The following is a 21,512-nucleotide window of genomic DNA, read 5'->3' as shown; positions in this document are numbered from 1 at the left end:
CATAAAAAATGGCATGGTATTTTCTCCATCTGCCAAACCATACATCACAGGCTTTAAACACGCAGACTTGAAGCATTAGTCAGCAAGCACCAGTTTGATGGGGCTCCTGGCCACAGCAGAGTACCAAAATAGCAATTTATTCCTAGGAAAAGCACTCCAGACTTGCACCTTAGCACTTTACAAGCCCAAGTAAACACCAAAGAGGAGAGAGTTTATGATGATCCAAACTTTAACATTGAATTAGACCAACACACAGATACAAGAATTACTCTGCAAAGCCCTTTTGTGAGAACACATTCAAATGCCTGAACACAAGTAGGCTGCATTAGCTTTTCTTAAGAGCCCATCTGCTCTCAGCTGAGAAGTTCAGGTCACACTTGTCTAATTTGTCTAAACTTGTCAAATTGTCTAAATTTGTGGGCTGAAATGTTTTTGCTCACACGGTCTTTATTAAGAGCCATGCAGCTGGACACTGCCTCTTGCATGACATGGGGTAACTGAGGGAGTGCTAATCTGCTCAATTGCAGTTGTTTGCACATCACTCTGGTCACATCCAAGGGCAACTGCAGGTTTGTTGGAAGAAAATTGCAGCCCAGATTTTTGGAATTTCAAGAAAACAGTAATTTCTGACCTTCCAGCGGTGAGCAGACCCCAAGCTCACCAGCAGAGGAATTGAGGACACAAGGTCTTAAGTTGCAGGGACTCCACAGATAACTAAGCTTTCTCCTGTGTCTCAAAACACAGAGGATCTCACACAAAAACATTAGAGATTCCAACCACACATCTAATGCACATTCTCAACAATAAAACCAAACATGTTGACTGCACTTTTCCCTAAGAAAGGAAGGCAAATTGATACATGATGCTCATTGTCCTGAAGGAAATCAGCCAAGTGTCATTGAACAATCAAGTCTTCAGACACATGTAACAAAAGATTAATTACCAAAGAGTTCCACAGCCTGTATGGAAAATTATATCTAAAATAGCCTCCAGATTTTTTATTAAAATACATTTGAAAGACTATGGTTTAAAACTTTGACTCTTTCTAAAGAAAACTCATTAATATTATTATTATTGTTGATTTTAAGAGCCAGAAAAGCAAAATTTTAAGCTATACCATGTAGAATAACATCACACTATTTTTACTAGAACCAGATGGAGAATAGTTTTGTTCAGACACAAATGATGAGAAACAGTTAGCATTTTTATTCAAAAGCTTCAGCATTTCAATAAAAGAAAAATCCTCTAACTACTTTTCTCCAGATCTGAACAACTAAAAATTAAATACTTACTCTAAAAACCACAATGCTAGCTGGAAATTAACATTGCACATGGAAATCAAAAGTTTCTATGAATTACTGCCAAAATGTTCCATAGAGAAAATGTCAACCAATTCTATATTTTACTCCGAAGTTGTCAAGATGAGAAGCCAGCTGACAAGTTTATGTTACACAAAATTACTAATTGCTCACATCACATAGCAGATTTCTAACAAAAGCTTAGGGAAGCTTTGCAAAAGTTTTTGCTCAAAAGTTCACTCAAGGGCATTAATTTAAAAAGATAAGCACTCCAGAAGGAATACCTGCTTTAAACAATGTCATGCCAAGCAATTTTAATCACATTATCTGGGCTGGAGATGACCCAGGCACACCAGGCTTAGAACACACGGAGCTGCTCTGGGCTTCCACCCTCGCAGTTAGGGCTGTGCCCCACACAACTGGCACTGGGATAGGATGATTTGGACTGATATGCTTAGCTGAGCCTTAGGAAACACAGCTACAAGGCACAAATCACACAGTACTACAGACCTTTCCAGGCTCACATTCTGTCCCATCAGCCCAAGGTGTGTGTTGGGTTCGACATCCCTTGTGAGCACCATCGACGTTGATACACCAAAGTCGTCGACACTGCATCTGCTTAAGTGATTGAAAAGATCAGAGTATTAAGTATGAGCCACAGGCCTTCCCAGATAAATGATTCTCTATGAAACTATCCCCCCAGGATTTATCGCTAACTCACAAGCTTGACAGTAAGTTGATGGAGTGTGAGCCTGCCATTCCTCCAACCCCAAGAGACCTTATTTTTGCTCTGGCAAAACCAGGAAAAGCAAGGTGTGAAATTTCACTTACCATATAGGGGCACACTTGAGATCCGGGTCCAAAAATTAACTCACATTGCTTGTTGACATCATAAATCAGCCCCGGGAGCTGCTGAGGCAACGTGTAAGTTCTTGATGAAGGTTCATCAAGCAAACACTCCCCATAACCAGTGCTACAACACAAATCAGAAAAATGGTGTTAAAACAGGAGGCGATGAGATTAAATCCCATTGGTGTTTGCCCACATTAGCCTCAGGGCAGCTGCGCACCACATTTGCCATATTTGACAAGCACTACAAGAACTACTGCAAACTCAAGCACAGGAGGGTATGTTACCCATCCACCACCACCCAGCAACCATCCACCACAGCACAGTCAACTACCCTGGCAAAAGCATTTCTGAATGTGCACAACCTGCATTTAGTGGCTGAGCAAGCACTGGTACATTTTTATACACAACTCAGAAAGAAAAATCATTGATTAGCGGAACTGCTCAAGGGACTGAGCTCCTGGATTTGCCAAAACACCATCGTGGCTCTTGTTCTGTTCCACATCAGCACACACAGGAAGACATCACAGCAAAATGGGTGATCACTGTGCATCAAACTGACCCGTGGGCTCCTGGAACGGTGTTCCCACCATGGATTAGTGCCAGGGCTTTATCTTGACCTGTGGAGCAGAAAGGCAGATTCAATCTGCCTTCTAAAACACAGCTCTGTATCTGGGCCACGGGGCTTGGAAAAGTCACTCTTCAGGTTTGAGGAGCGCACACATTCCTTAAAAGCAATATCCATGGGGGAAGACTTATTCTTCCCCATCGAGAGGCTGGTCCCTGCCAGCTTATCATGAGGCTGAACTGGCAGGGACTGGATGCCAGGGGTGCATTCCTGCTCTATGTAAAGGATGTGTGCACACACAAATCCCTCTGATTTCCTCCAAATGCTGCACACTAGGACTTCAGCATTACTGAAGGACTCCACAGGACACATGCACACGTAAAAACAGCCCAACACATGCATATGCAAGGCCCTTACTCCAGAAATTCAGTGATGTATTTCCTACTGCATTTTGACCACATCCAGGGATTGGTGTAGAAATTCAGTGTTGGCGCCATGACGTGCTGTTGATTTTTACCCCCATCTTCCTTGCACTTATGATTGTCGTCGTGTGGCATGTTAAAACTAAGAGAAAAAGAGCAGCGAAAAGTAGAGTCACTTAAGAGGCAAATGTCAAGTATTTAGCGTAGCAAGAGCAACACTGTGAACTAAATGCCAGCAAACCCAAGAATTTTTCCTACATATGCTGCTGACAGATACTACAGAATAAAAGTATTAATATGCACATATTCACAAGTGTCAACAAACATTGCTCAAACAGGGTTCCCAGTGCTCATCTGCAAAAAGCTGTGCAGCACCCTGCTAAGCTCTCCACACCGTGACTGCATATATTTAGCCACACAAATCCTCAAGGGAGCCTGGAGCAAGACGCAATTCCAGCTGCAGTTTCCTGTTCAGCTGATGGTTGCTATCATGCAGACAGGCTGGAGTCTGGCTCCACCTTCATAAGAATGGCAAACACTCTGGAATGGAGCCATAGAGCCAGGAGTTGATCTGAGGGAATATGTTTTTGAAGGAAATGAATGACTTGAGCCCACCAACCACTGCTGGTTGAAGACTCTTGGGCACAGCAGCAATACCCCTGTGTGGGATGCGAAATGTTTTCCAGTGCAGTTGAATGCCTTGGGCCACGCTGTTGCCTAAATAGCCCTGCACCAGGGATAGACTTGGCCCTTACATTTATGTGGCAGGTTTACAAAATGCCATCGAGCATCGATATCAGCAGAAACCCAAGCAAAGTTTGCAGCACATGACATCTTGAAGAATGTGGTAAATACACGAACGGAGACAGAATGGCTTAAAGCACTGTGCTGTTTGAAGTGGAGAAGGGGAAATGACCTGGTGTGATCCTGTATTCCAAGGCTGGGGAGTTTATATTCCATTAACATTACTTCCAACAAACCACCTTTACGCTCTATAAAAGGGCACGGAGGCGTTTCCTGCTTTGGAGCACCGCTAACCCCTCCTGCAGCTGCCCTGCAGCTCTGGGGCAGCATTAGTGAAGGAATTAACCACAGGTTAGGTGGGGGGAATGCCAAACCATTGGGGATTTTCTGTCAGGAAGTCTCATTTAAACAAATACTACTGTGGTTAAAAATAGAGTGTCTCAGCCAGCTCTCCGTAAAGAAAAACAGAGTTTAAAACAATGAGAGATCTGTTCCCAAGTACTCATCCATCCCATACCTACAGACCCCCACTGCAAACCAGGCGTGAGATGGCTTGGGACTGAACCAGTTGCCCAAGGGTTGTAGCCACAGGGTAAAGGACTATGTTATCTAAGATGATTTTTCTCACTACCTGTGAGAGTAGTGAGAGTCAAAAGCGATCAAAAGAAATTTCCACTGAAGGAGGTGTATCTTGAATGACACCACCTCTGCTGGGGATGTCCAGCAGCACAAGACTTTCCCTGGTGAAACAGTTCAGGAGGTGGGCCAGCCCCATCACCTCCTTCCTAGATGCCCTGGGTAAATTCCTCCTCACACGCAGCTGCTGCACTGCCTTCAATAGCACATGTGGCTGTGGGATGAGCTGTGGCAGGCTGAGGACCTGCCCTCAGCAGAAACTTCAGTCTCAAAAAGTAGTCAAAATGTGCCTGTGTCACTCGCCCTGGTCCTCCCCAAGGCATCCAGCACCTCCCAGCTCCAGCCAAATCCTGGCTAGTCCCAGTCAACTGGCCAGGACACCATTTGTGCTGGGGCAGATTCTGCTGACATCCACACGTAGATGTGAGAAGACACAGTAATAAGGGACATTTTGTCAGCTCTCCTCCCTTGCTTAGGTGCTGCTTAGGGTACTCTTTCGTTCATCCTCCCCAAAACATGGCCCTGTTGGTTTTGCTGCTCTCAGATAGGCTTCAGAGTACCCCACAGTTTCATCTTTCTCGGTGGTGCACCTTCTACCCAGGTACATTTATCTCCTCTCAAATAATTAGGCTCAGCAGGTACCAATTCCCAGCCTGGCTGGCAAGACCTATTTAGCACGAATCTTGGGCTATTTAAATGTAAATGTATTTACATAAAACATACACATGGCCAAGTTCATGTGCTATTGTGAAAGCAGTGCTCAGTCCGTTATCTTCACTAATTGAACAGCTCCTGTATGGGTCACAGACCGTGCCCAGCTCTGCCAGACCTAGGAGAGAACAAAGAGGATTACAAAAGAAAAAGAAATGTCACCCATGGTTCAGCACAGGCAACTAACATTGTCACTACAAAAAAAGTTGCTAAAAGACAAAGAAAAGGTTTTTCTTACCCAGAGTATCACATTTGTTGTGCGCTCTACAAATATCCTGTCTGAAAGCAGAACAGACCTGACACATTAATTTTCAATGCAGCAGTGAGTTAAGGTACAAGTACAATAACAACAGCAGCCAAAACCAGCTCTTGGTCCTTCAAGGGACCTTCTCATGCGGGTTTGCCACATCATCCAAACTAACTCCCTACCACAGTCAGAGTTTTTTCATCTTATGCTGAACCCATGGGCAAACCTTAGACAGTCCTGAACCTCTCAAAGTCATCTATTGCTATGGTGGACACATCATCCCAATTCTGCTCACAGTTACACCACTTCCACAACTGCAAATGTGCTTACACCCACATCAAAACCTGAACCTTTCCCATGGCTGGATGTATTACACACTCACAGTCCCTGACACACGACTGGCTACAGTTGTTATGAGAATATTCACCACACCTGGTAACAAGCACAGCTGTATCATGTCGAAGGTGACTTCCTTCTGGGTGGTTCTGGGATTGCTGCCACTGGCAGAAGTTTTTTAATGTAGTCTGGGCATTGTAAGATATTGCAGGACCATCCTGACAAGCAACACACAGAAAACAGGTATTTTAATTATGCATCACAATGCTCACTACAAATGCCATTGCCAAACAGAAGGTGAAGAAAATCACTGCCATTACCTGCTCATTATGTATCACGACCAATTTCACAATAACAATATTAATTAAATTTCCAATGCTTGGATCTTTGTAGATAGAAGCCACCTGTTGCAAAAAGCAATATTTGTAATTATTGCTAACATTCAAGGAAACAAACAATTAAGAGAACACAAGCATGTCTTCCATTTTGCAACTGTTTTTCTCCTGAGCTGCTCTTGTGCCCCACTCAGTGCTCTGATGCTGCTTGGAGAGACCTCCTGCCAGAAGCACAATTTTAGAATGAAACAAACCTGCTGGTATCACAGAAACCCAGCATTTCCTTTTGCTTTATCACACATTTCACCAAATTACAGGATCATTCTGCTCTGACATTCAAAGACCACCAACCAAGACCATCAAAGGCAACTCCCTCTCTCGAGTGCCTGATTTTGACATGGACAGTTTTAGACCACATATTCACTGCATTTCTACCCTCAAACAGAATGAACATCGCTCCAATGACACAACTGTGCAGGGTACTCCCTTCCAGTCACTCTGCATCTACAGAGCTGCTTATCTGGGGACTACACTACTGCATCCTAGTACCAGCAGCTATGAAAATGCTTGTCCTCAGCCTGGAAAGCCAACTCTACAATTATGCCAAGGATCAAGGTGACCACAGGCTCTTTCTCCTTGCAAAAGCAAGGGAGATGAGGCAACTCCATAACCTATGAGCATCAGTCCCCTAAAAGGCACAGGGCCCAAAGAACCTTTTTAAATTCAGCTATTTCACATGAGTTTTAATAAAAAGAAGAGTACAGTGTGTGGACTAAAGGGCCAGTGATATTTCTCATGCTGCCTGGCATTCAGAAAGATGGAAGAGGTGCGGGAAGGATTGGGAAACGCGATGGCTCTGGGAAAGAAGACTACAACCAATATTTCCCAGCCAAGTTTTACCAATTTTTACTGCAATCACAGCATTATCTCCATGCCTAGCCAAGGCAAACTAATGGTGTTGCACATGAATGCAGAAGAAATGGGCTCTGTGACCACTGGAGAACGATCTGCGGGTGGATCTGCTCCCCCTGGTTGAATACTCACTATTGACATCAGTGTTAAGACGTAGTGCTGGAGGTTGGCCCCATGGTAGGCGACCATCCTGCTGTCAGCCACCACCATCACCTCCACAAACCGCGGGTAGGAGAGAAACCGCTTCGTTCGCTTGTGGCTCTTCTTGTCACCGACGGTCCCAGTCTTGTTGCTGTCGCCAGAAAAAGAATTCACTTCCAGGCTGTGTTTCAACATCTCCACGTCAGATAATATGCTGCTTTCTGCCCACTGCCTTCTCCAGTGTTTCCGCTTGTTCTTTTTGTGACTGTGCTCATGATCTACGGTTGAAAAGCAGATAAAAACAAAGCACGTTCCGGAGTGAATAAAAGTAATACCACATGCACGTTATGTCAAAATACCTATTATTAGTTCAACAAGGAGTTAGCAGCTAACTGAAAGAGAAGCATTCTGTGGAAGCCCACCACGTAGTCCAACACCCAAGGCTTAATTTTTAAAATCATCTTGGGGAAGCCAGTGGCACTTAGAGGTGGACGTTCCCGTCAAGGCTTCCCTCCTTGCCCGTGCAGGAGGGACGGAGCCTGGCAATGGTAATTAGCCACCGCAGCGGCAGCGTGAGGATTCTGGGCACGTCCAAGGTGGCCAGGAAACCACAGGAAACAAAGGTCCAAATCCTGTATTTCTAACTCAGGCATGAAGGACGGCAGGATTTGGCCTTCATAGTGAAGCAATTATATATGATTTATTTCTGTCTCTAACAATAACACGGCTGGGCTTCAGTTCCCCCCCTCCCTTTATTATTCTGTGCTACAGGAATGGTAAAGGTCATCTAATAGCACAGCTGCCACTGGTGAAAGAATAGAATTCAGGAAGTTTCACATATACTGCTTTTGATATTCAATTAGGCCAAACATAAAAGCAGCCTGAAAATATACTCCATGCTGATACAAAGACGACAAAGTGAAGATGGAGAACAGGCAAATAAAACATATGGAACATGTACAATTAAGATTTACCATCTGATTAGTATGTAATTATAGTATTATTTAAATGTAAGAGCAAAATCAGTCTTATTTGATGCCACTTAATTTTTAATCAGTTCATCATAGGAAGTAGCTAATTGAATGTGATTCATCCATGAGAGACTGTTCGTTTCTGCATTTAATATAAAGCCAGATCTGAACTACTTATCTACAACTCCAGGCTACAACCCTCATGCTCTTTGTAGCTTTAGTTTAATTTCTTCATGGTGGTGAAAAATATCACATTTCCTTATCTGACCCACTGAGTAGGTTAGAGGAAGCATAATATTAGGGAACAAAGGAATATTCAATGCTCAAACAAGATTGAAATGATAGGAAACTTCTTAGTTATTTTTCCTGGGTACTTTCCTTTTAGGAACAGTTGTAATAATTTCCAAAAAGAAATACATTCTCTAATATCACGGCAGGCAAAGCAGATCAACCAGCTTCTACCTACGTGAAAAACTCTATCCTTCTGCCCTATGTGTAAACAGGCAACAGAGTATTTAAGAATTAAATCCTGTTTACTGTGAACTACCGAAGTCCTATAAATTCCTCTTTCTTGATATGGTCCAGACCACCTTAATGCAGCAGAGAGTCCGCAGTTATTTGAGTAAGAATTCGAGAAAGCCAATGGCATTTGTGGTTATAATTGGATTGCCCTAGTTCCTCTGCTCTAATCAATGCCCTTGTGTTGGCAAGGTTGTGCTCTCATGCTGGCACAGCTTCGTGGGCAACCATGACATTATCCTGACTCATTCAGTGCCAAACAGTGTGGGAAGCCAACTATGCATACAAATAACTTAAAGGTGAGAAGAGGACCAGACTGAGGAGAAAGCACTAACCCCAGTCCTTCAGCCAGTTCCCCTCCTCTCTGTGCCCTCAGCCAGCCACTTAAATTTCCCTTTTAAATAGCTAACTTCCAAAAGGAGCAGGTGCTCAAGGAAAAATGTGTTAAGGATGAGGAGATGCTCAGCGAGGCTCTGAGAAGGACTATGGTGCCAAGCCAGAGCTCTGCACCCTCCTCTACCATGGCTCCACAGAACCCCAGATGGGACCATGAGGGCTCAGGTGCCTTCTTCTCCAGTCTGCCTAGCAGAGGGAGGTTAGATGGCAAAAGAAGAGGGAAATGCAAAGATTCTTTGCAGACACCTATTACACAGAAGGCGTATAAAAGAAATTAATTGATATTCACTGGGCTTGCAATGAAATCCTGCAGCTGGTATTGCACACGAAAAAAACCGCAACAAATCCACCCATAACCCAGAGAGGCCCACGTGAAATGCCATGTCTGGTTCCAAGAGCCCTGACCTGTCCCACCATGCAGAAGAATCAGAGCCCAACACAGCCAGATATACTCAGCACAGAGAAAAAACTACCTTCCTTTTTGTTGCAGAGGTCTGGCACACTGTCACAGAGTCATTTAGGCTGGAAAAGACCCTTAAGATCATCAAGTCCAATCATTAACCTAATGCTGCCAAGTGTCAGTACAGTATCAGTGTTCTTCCCCCATCCAGCACACAAATCAGACAAATCATCCCTTCAAAAACATCGTATTTTTTTCCAGGCATGAAGCCACTCCAGCACTTGGAGCGTGTTATTTGGACAGGTCATGTATTGTGTGTTTGCCAGCCTGGTTACTGGAAAACCCGGCAGCAGTGATGGGGACGCATTGCACACAAAGCCACTCCCGGACTTCGATAGTGGTGAGATGTTATCTTCACCCATCTTTCTTGCATATAACTACACTCCGAGATGGTGCACATTCACCTGTAAAAAACTGAATGCTAATGGCTGTGCACTGCTCTCAGCCCATCCATAAAACCCCCACATTAATGGGAGCTGCGCACAGGCACTGCCAGTACTCCCTGTGCCTGATGCTGGTGATATCCCGCTCCATTACGATGGCCACAACACCAATGCTCTCACTGAATGGTGCAACTTGCTGTCCTCTGATCAGGCAGAAGTGAAAATCTCTCACGTTACACAAGAAAACTGCAATTTTACAGCTACAGCTTCCTACTGCCGCACACACCACCAAAAAAAAAGGGTGTGATACTTTTACCAACTTGTTTTCCTTTTTTTTTCTATTGTGTTAACATATTAACAGAAATCAAGAAGAAAAATGGTTTGCTTGGCAGGCTCTCAATTCCTGTAATGACCTGAAAAACATCTACCTACACATGGCAGTAACTGGACGGGTTTAAGCAACAAAACATTATTTTTTTAATTTGCAGAAAAACCAAACACTTTAAACCACACAAACTACAGATCAATAATTCAAGTATCAGATGAGCCCATGCACTGATTCTACAGTTCATATTCGTTTGAGAGGTAGATAAAAGCTGCTGGCATAATGTCCATTTTACTGCATGCTTTACTAAGACAATCTATGCTATTTCCGCTATCTTTAAACAGACCTGGAAGTGTATCTTAATTCTTTTTCTGCCTGGTTTCTTCTTTGTAATGTGGGACTTACAATGGAGACCAAATTCTGTGACTGGGATATTCCCTCCTGATGGCATCTTCCCACTCCTGCTATTTATTTTTGCTTGCAGAGGAAGCCCCAGCCCAGAACTCATCCAGCTGATTTATGGATGATTCCTGTTGGTTAATGTACTTTGGATCTATCACAAGAACGAGGGCAGGGAAGACTCTGGCCCTATATGAGTACTTCGCCTGCATGAAAGGGTGACAGAGCAGAGTCAGGAACTGCTGTTGAAATAGTAGCTATTGTTACATTAAAATCAAAGATTAAAAGAAGGAACAATAGCTTATCCCAACAGTTCTAATCCTCTGCATTTCTACGTTAACTTGTCCTTGGAATAGAAAGCAATTTGCTCAATTAAATAAGACATGTAACAATTCAAGCAATTCCAGTTCAGCTCCAACTTCGTAACAGCTGCACATAGCAGGGAAAAAAAAATATGAAAGAGAGAAAGAGAGTAAGCAGGAGAGGGGCAAAAAAGTCTGTTTCTTGAGCTAACAACATTAACATCATCTCCCTGCTAGAAAAGGAGCATGATTCTTTCAAACCAACTTATGATAATAACTTTTCTGAATGTGTGACTTAAGATTTTTAACAAAGTTTGCTGCTCATTGGTTTGCCCACAACACTCCCAGACCTGCTCTGATCCAGTTGTGCATATGAGAAAACTATCATTTGGAAGTTAATTATTTATTGCACACCTCCATAAAGCAGATCAAAATTCAGCTGAGCTCCCTCAGGGCAATCAGTCAGCATGTGACCCATCTCCCTCGACTTGAGCGGGAGCCCCAGCAGCAAACCCTGCCCAAATGCATCGGTACAAGTTCCAGCTACAGTGGCTGGCTGGAATTTACTGCCTGTAGCTGGTACAACAGCAGCTGTCAAAGTGGCTGCCATCACTTGGAAAACAGAGGGGAGAGGCAAAATGGATTTTCCTTCATGCAGAGATCAGACTGGCTGAAATCAAGCCAGATTTTTAGGCTCTTCTTGCCAGGAAATGGGATGGAAACTGGCTCCTCTTTAGGACAAAAACAGGTCCTAAGCTGGACCAAAGGATTTTTCTAGCCCTGGTTCTTTTTTTAGTTCTCTATCAGTATGTTTTATATCTCTATCTACCTTAAAATATATCTTCAGATATATCTCAGATGGATTTGCACGAGGCCAAATTCTCACCTCTGTTTCTGTGGGGGTGCTGTTGCAGCAAGCATAATCCAGAGCTGAACACACCTTCTGACAGCAGCTTCTCAGACAACAGCCAGGGATGGAAACATAACAGGGGACCAGCCCCTGCCTTACTCTGTATCACACTGATATGACTAGTTCTATGAGCAGGACTAATCCTGCCTTCCCTCTGGATAGCTCCTCGACTGTGCAATCAGACCTGTTCCTATAGATGGAAAGGGAAAACGGATTTTACTGACAGAGGTGAGATAATGGCCTACATCAGGAGGGAAATGAAGGATCCAGGCCAGCTGGGATCCAAAGAGAGATATTCTGCACTAAGGGTGTAAATGAAAGTTTGCTCAATTTTTCTAATCTGCAAACCAGAAAATGTTCAAGTGCAAATTAATCTGAACACACACTCAACAGAGATCAACTGGAGTTTCAACCTTCGTCAAGAAGAACTGCACAAAACTGCCCAGATTAAGCTTTAATGGTTAGAATTACTGGCAATGCAATAAAATATATGCTCTTTCACAAGTGCCACTCTTAGAGCAATACAAAGGAGGGAAGCTGTGATTTCTCCATTTTGTTCACACTTTCCTTTGAATTAGGAAGCAGTCTGGTCTCAGAAGAGTTCCCTCCCAAACTGTTAGAGGAGGATCAAAATCTTGGGCTTCTACAAAGAACTCTTTGCTACTAAGAGAAATACTTGCACGGATGGGTCATAAGCCCTCCTGAAGCAGGCACTCCTGCTTGTTAACTTTCTTGCCCTTCCTCCACTTTGAACTTCGCACATACACTTTAGTAAGTGGTTTGTTTCCTGAGTGCCCAGCTGCAGCAACGTTCAGATTCTCAGACAGGTCCATGTCTAGGAGCACCTGCTGCTGAAGTCAGTCCCACATGTCAAGCCTGGAAATTGTGTTTGCAATATGTAAAAATATTAAGGCCAGAAAGCACGGCTAATGTAGCTATGAGCAGTTCAGACCGGCATGAAGCATCACTGATGCAAAACTCAACAGTTCCACCCCTATTCACCCACTGCAACCTGTGGTGGCTTTGGCTATAGACACCTCAGCCTTGGAGGTGCCAAAGCTCAAGGTGATGCTGAACCCTGATGTCTGTCAGGGTGACCCTGCATTTCTTCTTACTTGAACCAGAACACTTGAGAACCATGAACTTGCAGTTTGCACCAATCAACTTCTCTCAGTGATAAAATATTCTCTGGTTTGTACCATGTAAACGCCAAAGGCCACACATACTCAAGACACTTCCTTTCCTGATGATGAATATCATAATGCATTCCAGCCTAAAAGACCTTTTTTCTGCCTAGAATAAAAAGTTGTATGGGAAAGCTAAAAATTTTGCACAGTAGACAGAAACTAGATTAATGAACGAAACAATAAATTGTCTCTTTAAGAAAGGAAATTCTTACAGATAAGCTAAGCATGTGGCAGAAAACGGTTAAGGATCACCTTATAGGCCAGATAATCAAATAAGTGCACCTCACCACTGAATTGGTACAACACACAGTGCTGAAAATTACTGCAACCAATTCTGTAATCTACTGGTTTAGGAAAAAACCAACAGCCTTGTGGAATGGCTAAAAAAACACATGTCAAAATGCCCTTGAAATTCACCCTGACCCCACAAGGGACTGTTTTCTGAAGTACATCCCAGTGTTTTCACCTGTGAGCAGACACATACCTGAGCCAGGCTGTGGGCCAACTTGGTACGAACACAGGCACACTGACCTACTCTGGTGGCTTTTCAGCACATCAGGAAAACAGCCAGAGCTGCTGCCTTTGGCACTGCCTGGGCTAATGGGACCTATTTGTCTACAGATCTCTAGAGGTGACACTTGCTGAGCTTAATTTCTGCCTTGTCAGCTGCCTGAGCACCCAAGCTCCCACACTTGCTTGCTTTTAAGGCAACTTTCAGCACATAACAGTCACAAGTACACCAGCATGTTAACCACACTTGTGTCTAGAGATACCTATGAGGTACCATGCCAACAAGAACAACACTGAGATCACCACAACGTTGTATGGTCACTCAGTAAAAGGTAAGAAAAACATTCCATTAGAAGGACAGAAATTGCCCAGCAATTGGCCACAGGAATGCTGACAATGACAATACAGGCACGTGGGAAAAGAAGTCACAGAATAGTCAGCCTGTTTATTTTCAGTAGTATATGCCAAAGGCAGCAGGCAGAAAGTATCAAAGTGATTCCTCCCTGCTTCTCCCACCTGCCCTTCTTCAGTGGATGTCCACACAGATGAGGTAAAAGTAGATGCAAAACTGCAAGTTTATCCATTTTGATTCCAGGAGAATAATATAACTCTGTTCACTTAAAATGTTTAAGTTGCAAAACAATAATCAATCAATAATAATTTGTTTAGTCACAATCTCAGTCTTACACCTTTAGGGTACCAGATGGATGCTTAATACATTTTCAATACTAAGAGTAACAACAAAATGCATGCACCTTGCTTATAACTCACATTAAGGAATTTTAAACCAAAACCAGTTATGGGAGCTGTATCCTTGACTGTGATCAATTTTTTTAACTAAAGTCAGTCTATTACCTTATTTCACTTGCCAACATCACAATATACCACGAACATTACAGAGTGATCTCTTCCCCAGCTCAGCATGGGAAAAGCTTGTGCTTGACATCCCAGGCACATTTGACCAAGTACTAGTTGGCTCTTACTGTGCTTTTACCTCAGTAGGATGCCAGAAATAGAATTAATTACATTGGCATATGGGACTTGTGACATAACTCTCTCCTTTGCTGTTTTTGGGAGGGAAGGAAATCTGAAATAATTACTATCTGACTAAAAATTACAATTCACTTCCTTAAGATGAGAAACTCTTCTGAGGGAAAGAACGAAGTCAGTGTTTTACCCTGAGGCTAAAAGCAAAGCTGACAGCTTAAACAGACTTTTGAAAGAGCTCAAGGATTGCTCAACCTGGAAGCAAAGGCTTAGGAAAACCTCCCTGCAGATCTTCTGTAACCTTGGGGTTACGTGACACCCAGCAGTACAGAATTTGCCTGAAGACCTGCCTGGAAACCAGACACCTAGAATGTGAAATTCTGCTGGATGAAGGAGTTGAAAACAAAAAAAAGGAACACAGTTGGAACCAAGACAAACAGTCCAAAAGAAACAGCAAAAATACAAAAGGGCTCTAGACCAACAGCCAGACTGCAAAGGATCCGTGATTTCACCATAGACTACTCACAAGTACAAACATTGAACCCTGTGGAAAGCTAATTCAAAGTTTCTGCCTCAAAATTGCTATAAAACAAAAATGTAACACATATAAAGGGTTTGTAGAAAGAGTAGGAAATTTTCCACCCCTGGCCCCATTCTGCTCCATTGCCCATTCTAACACTGGGTACACACATCTTGAACCACAGCAAGAGCTCATGCCCTTCCTGCACCAATGACAGACCATGCTACATGGAAAGGCTCTAACCATGGTGCCAGATCTCCAACACATCCTCCCCTGAGTCTCCTGATAACACTCTTAACAAACCCATATCCTCACAACCTCAACCTGTCCAAGCCACCCCTTTCCAAGCACAAGGGAACAAACACATTGACAGGACCATCTCTTCCTCGTGCCATGGGTTCACCAGTGACTTCCCATGCAGCTGGGTGGCATTAGGAGAGAGATGACAACCATCTGTATGAGCTGAGCAGGCTGGTGCTAATTATCAAGCGAAACAGGATCACGGTCATTGAGCTTGCAGCATCAGGCATTTGGTTGCTCAAGACACAGGACAGCACTCCTCTGCTCTGGTGGTTCCCCAGTGTCACGTTCAGTGGGAAAGGTTGTTAAAGTTACTATGAAAGGGTAATCTATTACAAATTACTCATTAATTAAACTGAAAACTCAGTGACATATTACTGATTATGCCAGTGTCACGCTAGCTCAATGGCAAGACTTGGTTCACGCTGCTGGTTTCTCTAGTGCCTTTTAGAGGAACCTTCTCAGCATGACTTAAGCTTCTCTCCTCCTCACCTGGATGGGTACATGGGGTTTCCCTTTGTGGATCTTCTGTGCCTTGCCACACATGTACTGCCTCTCCAGTAGCTGAACTGCTTTAACACCACAACTAAACGCCCAGCTGCAAATCTGAGACCCTTTGGCCTCCGTTTCTGGCAGGTACTGTGCTAAGCCTGGAGTCTGTGCCTTGCAGCCATCTGTGCTGGTAGTACTTGGTGGTTTTTGGAGAGCAGCCTCAGCAGGTGAGTCACTGGGCTTTCCCACCTCTGCCGGCAGCGGTGGGGGCACAGCCAGCGCAGTGCAGGTAGGACCTGCTCTGTCCTGCACTCCAATGAGCCCAATTCCAAAACCTCACCACCTCAGCACAAATTGCTGCAAGGCCTCTTTGCTGGCTACAGTTCCTTGGCTCCCCTCCAGAAACAGAAACAGCTCTAATCATCTTCCTACTAGTTTGGCACCATCAGTGTTATTGCTGCTTCTGCCTGAGGAGTTTTGCCCATGGTGGATATTCCTGCTTTAAACGCTCTCATTAAGGAGCAAGGACTTTGTTCAAGATCCTCACATGCAGCCCCAGAGTCCGCATCTAACTCCAGCCTCGGGACAGACATAGCTGACCAGCAGCAAGTCATGAGAGCAGAAGGTACCCACTATACATTCAGTCCTTGGTTTATTCATCTCAGCCTGATGTGAGTCTTGAATATAAAAGAATTATGAAAAATGAGGAAAGAACAGGGAGGTATTTAACTAATGAAGCTGGGAAGGAAATGGGACGCACAGATCAGGAAAACGAAGGCAGTGGCTAAAAAGAAAGAGCTGCCCAATAAAGTTCATTCAGGAGTTCTGCACCAGGGTCACAGTAAATGCTGCAAAGAATTTGCGAAGTCTGGAGCAATAGCTGTGCAGGCAGCAGAAGTGGGGCAACAAAAAAGCCAAGTTCTCACAATTATAGTCATGGACATGGGGGAATTGTGTCTTAGTGGAGGTCACAGCTGTCTCAGAACAAGGGGTGGCCCACAGGCAGCATGATTGGGCAAGATTCAGTAAAAGGCTAAAACTACGATAAAACCCAACAAAACTGGAACAGAAGACCTCCAGAGAAGCCAACAACCAAAACATACTACAAATACATCAACAACAGAAAACATGGAAAATATGAGAGAAAGGAGAAGCAGCAGAAAGACACAAGATATAGAGGAAGTGGTGGCCTGAATGGTTTATTCAGATGACGACCAGAGGCAGTGTCCTGTTGGCACCTGGAGCTGGACATCTCTCTGCAAGACCCAACCTTCAGTGCTTCACGTGGAAACCAGTGGGTAAGGCTCACTGGCCTGCTCCTGGCAGAGGGTCATACTGGATGGGAGGCTTGGAGAGCTGCTGCCAGCCCCTGAAGGCGGCCGGCACATGGACACATCTCCCTCCGCACCACAGGATGCAGCTCCGCGCCTTTTATCACTGGAGTCAGGCTGTTCCTCTGCGGGGCGCAGGAAAGCTCCGCGCTCCAGCTTCGCAATGAGCCACTTCCTTTTTTTTCTTTTTATAGGATCGCAATTTCTTTTCCCTTCCTCCTCCACCTCAAAAAGGCGGATATTTAATAACTGGGATCGGAAGAGCCTGCTATCGTGAAGCGATGGGTGGTAGCGGCGCTGCACCTAGTGACATCACGCTGTCAGCCCCGCCAAGCCTTCATCCCGTCAGGGCTATTCAGTGAAACACAAACTAATTACTCTGCCAGATCCTCGGCCAGATGACAAATTGATTCACGGCACTAACTAAAAGAAGGGAAGGAGAAGAAATTGCACCATTTCCTATGACTGAAACTACATTAACCTGTTACCCCAAGGAAAACTTCGTCAAAAGTTTTTATTGCGGTGGCTGAGCTATACGCCAGACGGCTGAAGTGCATTGCCAGAGACCTCAGTGCTGCGCTATGAAAGTTCATCTGCAGAGCACAGTTTGCATTCGATATCCATCAGCGTTCAGAGGAAAAGGATCTTTTTTCAGAACATCTGCAGAGTATCTTGTGTGTCAGAGGACCTAAAGCTGTTATCAGAAACTGCTAATTAAAACTTAACAAAAGCAAATACCTGTTTTTCTAAGCTGACCCGAGGACGCTGAAAACTAAAAGTAAGACCAGAGAGACTGCTGGAAATGAAAGCTTTTACTCAATCTGTCAATGAATTCACAAGGGAAACTTTCCTGGAATACTACAAGAAGTCTAGAATTACATCATCATGGCAAGGGCACACCAGCATGTTGCTTATTAATCATTTCCAGGAAGCAGGAAGAAGACTATCAGAAAGTCACTTTTAATAGTACCACTGCCCAGCAACGTGGGCTCCCTTGCTCGCTGCAGGGTGGATACCTCAGATTTCCCGCGCATAAATTTCCTCTTTGAGCAAATTTCCACCCCTGCCAGAAACCTGCAGTGCAAACGCACTGTTTCACACGTTCTTCTGACAAAAGATTGGATTCACACAACATCCTATGGCTATGACTAATCCTAAACTCTCATGAAACCACTCTTCTCTGATAGGAGCGAGAGATGCACCCTGTCCAAAACAGTGAGTGCTGCTAGATTTTGCATGTTCACCACCACTCCAAAGATATTAAGACGCCTTTTCTCACCAGACATAACCCCAGGGAGGACACCAAGGTGCAGCATTGCCCAGGCTGCCCTGAACTTTCTCCTTAAATGAAATGACCAAGACTTGTTCACCATAGATGCCTGACCATAGCATCATTCCCTTTCAAAAGCTTGGACAATGGTAAAAAGGAGAGGCAGAGATGGAGTGAAAGAGGACAGGAACATTTAAGCTTGTATTTGAGAGGTGAGACCTCTTCCCTCCACTGCATAAAGCAACTGAGAAGAGCAAGAAAACAAAGGTGAGAAGGAAAGCATGTTGGAAGAGAGGAGGAAGACATATACACCATGTAGATAATACAATAGATGGAGTATTATTCTTGTGCATCACGATCCAGAAGAATAATACCCTAAAAGGAAGCTATGATACAGGGGGGTGAAATACAGCACACTGTTACAGCAGCACAGTCAAGTCCACAAGCCAAAGTCAGAGCCCTCCCAGCTACCTTTGATTCAATGAGTCCTGTGATCTGCTGCTCCGTTCCTCCAAGGGCTACTGATGCAATGTGCCAGATTCCGTGTTTCTTTCCAACTGTTCTGAGTCTCCTGCATCTGATCTCAAAGAAGGGAGCAGAAACAGCTGGAAGAGAGAAACCAGAATGGCATAGTCCAGCAGCAACCCTTGGAAGAACAAACAATGACAGCCTTGTGAGAGGTACCATTGTACCCCTGCACATATGCTTGCATGTGGACTTGTATCCACATGTCTCCTAGAAGAAACACGTGTTGCTACTGCTCTGGCTGGTCACAGAGCATCAGAGCATCTTCTGACTTAGCACGATCAGTGCAAGCTGAACAGACCAACAGCTCAACAGCACGGCCATGATCCACAGTCATGGGTGCCAAACAAGTCACATGTGGTAAAGGCAGCCTAATTTTGGCACCACACTTCTCCTCCAGTGATACCTTCACTCCCTGAGCAACTCCACCTATTTGCAGAATATGAGCAGCTTGCAGCCCGTGCAAGGGGACCCAGTCAAGGTCTACTCTGTTTAGGCTTTTAAAGCTCTTGTAGATCTAGCTGCAGGCCAAAAGAGGAGGGCAAAACAGCAGGTGAAACAGGAGACTGAAGAAATAAGCTTCTTCAGAGAAAATTTAGGTATTTGCTGCCAAAGGAGAGGATTAGTTGTGAACATCAGGAAGTCAACAAAGCAGAGAGCAGCAGGAGGCCACTGCAGATAACAGGGACAGTAGGAGCAAGGCTATTGCCCATGAAGGCACGTGAAGGAGAGATAAAAAGGCCTGTGCTCTTTTACATGTGCAAGGACTAGAAAGAGGGAGCGAGGAGGTCATGGAGATGGTGCTGGTGGAGGAAGGGCCACAAGGGAAAAACAAAAAAGCCTTTAAAAATGAACCATGGAAAAGTGATTAATAAGGGATGAACCGTTAGGGTTGGTGTTAGGACCTTCTCATTTCCACTGGAAGGAAGACATGCAATAGCCAGATTTGGGGAGGTAAGACCAGGAGCACAGCAAGACCAAGACTGAAGGATGTCATTTAAAGGACAGGAACAGAACGTCAGACAGAGAGCAAATAAGACTAAGATGGTTAGGAATTACATGTAGGAGAAAACAGAAAACAAGTTTAGAGGCTCATGGGATATTTAAGGCAAGACAGCCCAAAGGATCTCTTGCCAGCCTTACAGCAGGGATGAAAGGGAAACCGGAACATTTTTCCTGACCGCAACTTCCTTATAACCAATTATTAGAAAGCACAGGCGCACCACATCTCTCCAGGACAGCACTACTATCACGAGCCCAGTCCTAGCACACACAACACCATTTCCAGAGGGGTCCCTCAACTCCACATCCCTTCTGTCCCACATAAACCTACTGCCTTTTAGCTGCAAACAGCACTTGTAAGTGCCAAATCATCAAGGGCAGTAACAAAACGAGTACCTGGAGTATCGCAAGTCTGCCTGTCCCCTGAAGAGTTGGTTGGAGGTGTCCGGTGTCGGTAGACAAGGTGTGGTTTATTGTGCTCTTCTTCATACTCCTGTTCTTCAAGTGATAGCAGCGGCTCTACAAAATAGTCCCCATCATCAGACTTGAATGTGCCTAGCTGAGAGGGACCAGAGAGAGGAACAGGCGGTCAGCTTTGGGCGATAACAAGCCACCGAGCAGCACTACCCCACAAAGTGAGCAGTTAACGAGGGAGGTGCGTGCCTGCCCAGTTCTACAGCGACCCCTGCGAAGGCACAGGCTGGAGCACCAGCTTTGCTTGCACCCACACTGGGCTGCACTGCTCCCTGCAGTCATCCCACTGGAGCTCACAGACAGCTAATTACTGATCATAGGCAGGGAGCATGAGAGAGGCACATCTGCCAGACCCCATCCCTATGTCAGTGATTCCAAGCCACCCCTGCCTGAGGGGCAATGGTGCTGCAACGTGCTGAAGGGCCCAGTACAACCCCATCAAGTGTTGATTTCACACAGCAGTTCTCTCTGGGACAGGCTTTAAACCCACATGTAAGGACCAGATGGCAGTGTCACAGCCAGTGAAATCCCTGCTTATGAGAAGACACCAACACGCCTAGTTTCACCCGACTATGAATGTAGGGATTTGGTGGGCAAATAAAAGATATCCAAGGGAAAAAACCATCCTACAACCATCCTAGACTGGGATGCTGGACCAGTAACTGGGAGGGAGGCCTGCCCAGCCACACACACATTCACCCATGGGAACTGCTGGACCAGACAGAGCCAGCAGAAACTTCTGGGGACTCCTGGGAGTGGCAGTCCGGGGGGCTGAAAGTTACCAGGGCAGACATAAGAGTCAGCCCTGCTGGGAGCTTCTGCTCATCTTGCTAACATCCCTGGTCTGAAGAGCACCGGGCTGGTGTACCGGGTGGCTCCGGGGTCAGCGCTGCCGGGGAGCCCCCCGTCCCTCCCCCTGGCACTGCGGGGACAGGCGGGTGTCCGTGCCCGGCTCTGTCCCGCGGATCGCCCCCCCGGGGTGCCGCTGGGTGGCAGTTTTTCCCCCAAAAACGGCCGAGCAGGAGGGGCTCACCCCGGAACCCGACGGAA

The 21,512-nt window shown here is 45.0% G+C and overlaps 1 protein-coding gene across 4 annotated transcripts in view; it reads right to left on the bottom strand.

The window, feature by feature from the left end:
- ADAMTS9 (ADAM metallopeptidase with thrombospondin type 1 motif 9) overlaps window positions 1-21,512 on the bottom strand; it is an 80,159-nt gene that overhangs the window by 57,343 nt on the left and 1,304 nt on the right. For 2 of the 4 annotated variants that reach the window (XR_007628678.1, XM_050312868.1), the window contains exons 3-11: window positions 20,385-20,547; window positions 7,191-7,477; window positions 6,132-6,215; window positions 5,908-6,029; window positions 5,467-5,507; window positions 5,241-5,346; window positions 3,133-3,279; window positions 2,130-2,271; window positions 1,809-1,916 (exon numbers count right to left, since the gene is read on the bottom strand). Coding sequence is in view for 3 of the 4 variants with exons in the window: in XM_050312868.1 (XP_050168825.1) it covers window positions 1,809-1,916; window positions 2,130-2,271; window positions 3,133-3,279; window positions 5,241-5,346; window positions 5,467-5,507; window positions 5,908-6,029; window positions 6,132-6,215; window positions 7,191-7,477; window positions 20,385-20,547 (1,200 nt within the window). In the remaining variant the exon portion in view is untranslated. Of the gene's footprint in view, window positions 1-1,808; window positions 1,917-2,129; window positions 2,272-3,132; window positions 3,280-5,240; window positions 5,347-5,466; window positions 5,508-5,907; window positions 6,030-6,131; window positions 6,216-7,190; window positions 7,478-18,932; window positions 19,066-20,384; window positions 20,548-21,512 lie in introns of those variants that run through there. The other 2 variants (XM_050312870.1, XM_050312871.1) reach the window with 2 other exon arrangements.

Source organism: Myiozetetes cayanensis, unplaced genomic scaffold (genome assembly GCF_022539395.1).
Source record: "Myiozetetes cayanensis isolate MyiCay16 unplaced genomic scaffold, myiCay2020 scf18, whole genome shotgun sequence".
Classification (NCBI taxonomy): Eukaryota; Metazoa; Chordata; class Aves; order Passeriformes; family Tyrannidae; genus Myiozetetes; species Myiozetetes cayanensis.
This window is presented reverse-complemented; position numbering and strand designations above follow the sequence as displayed.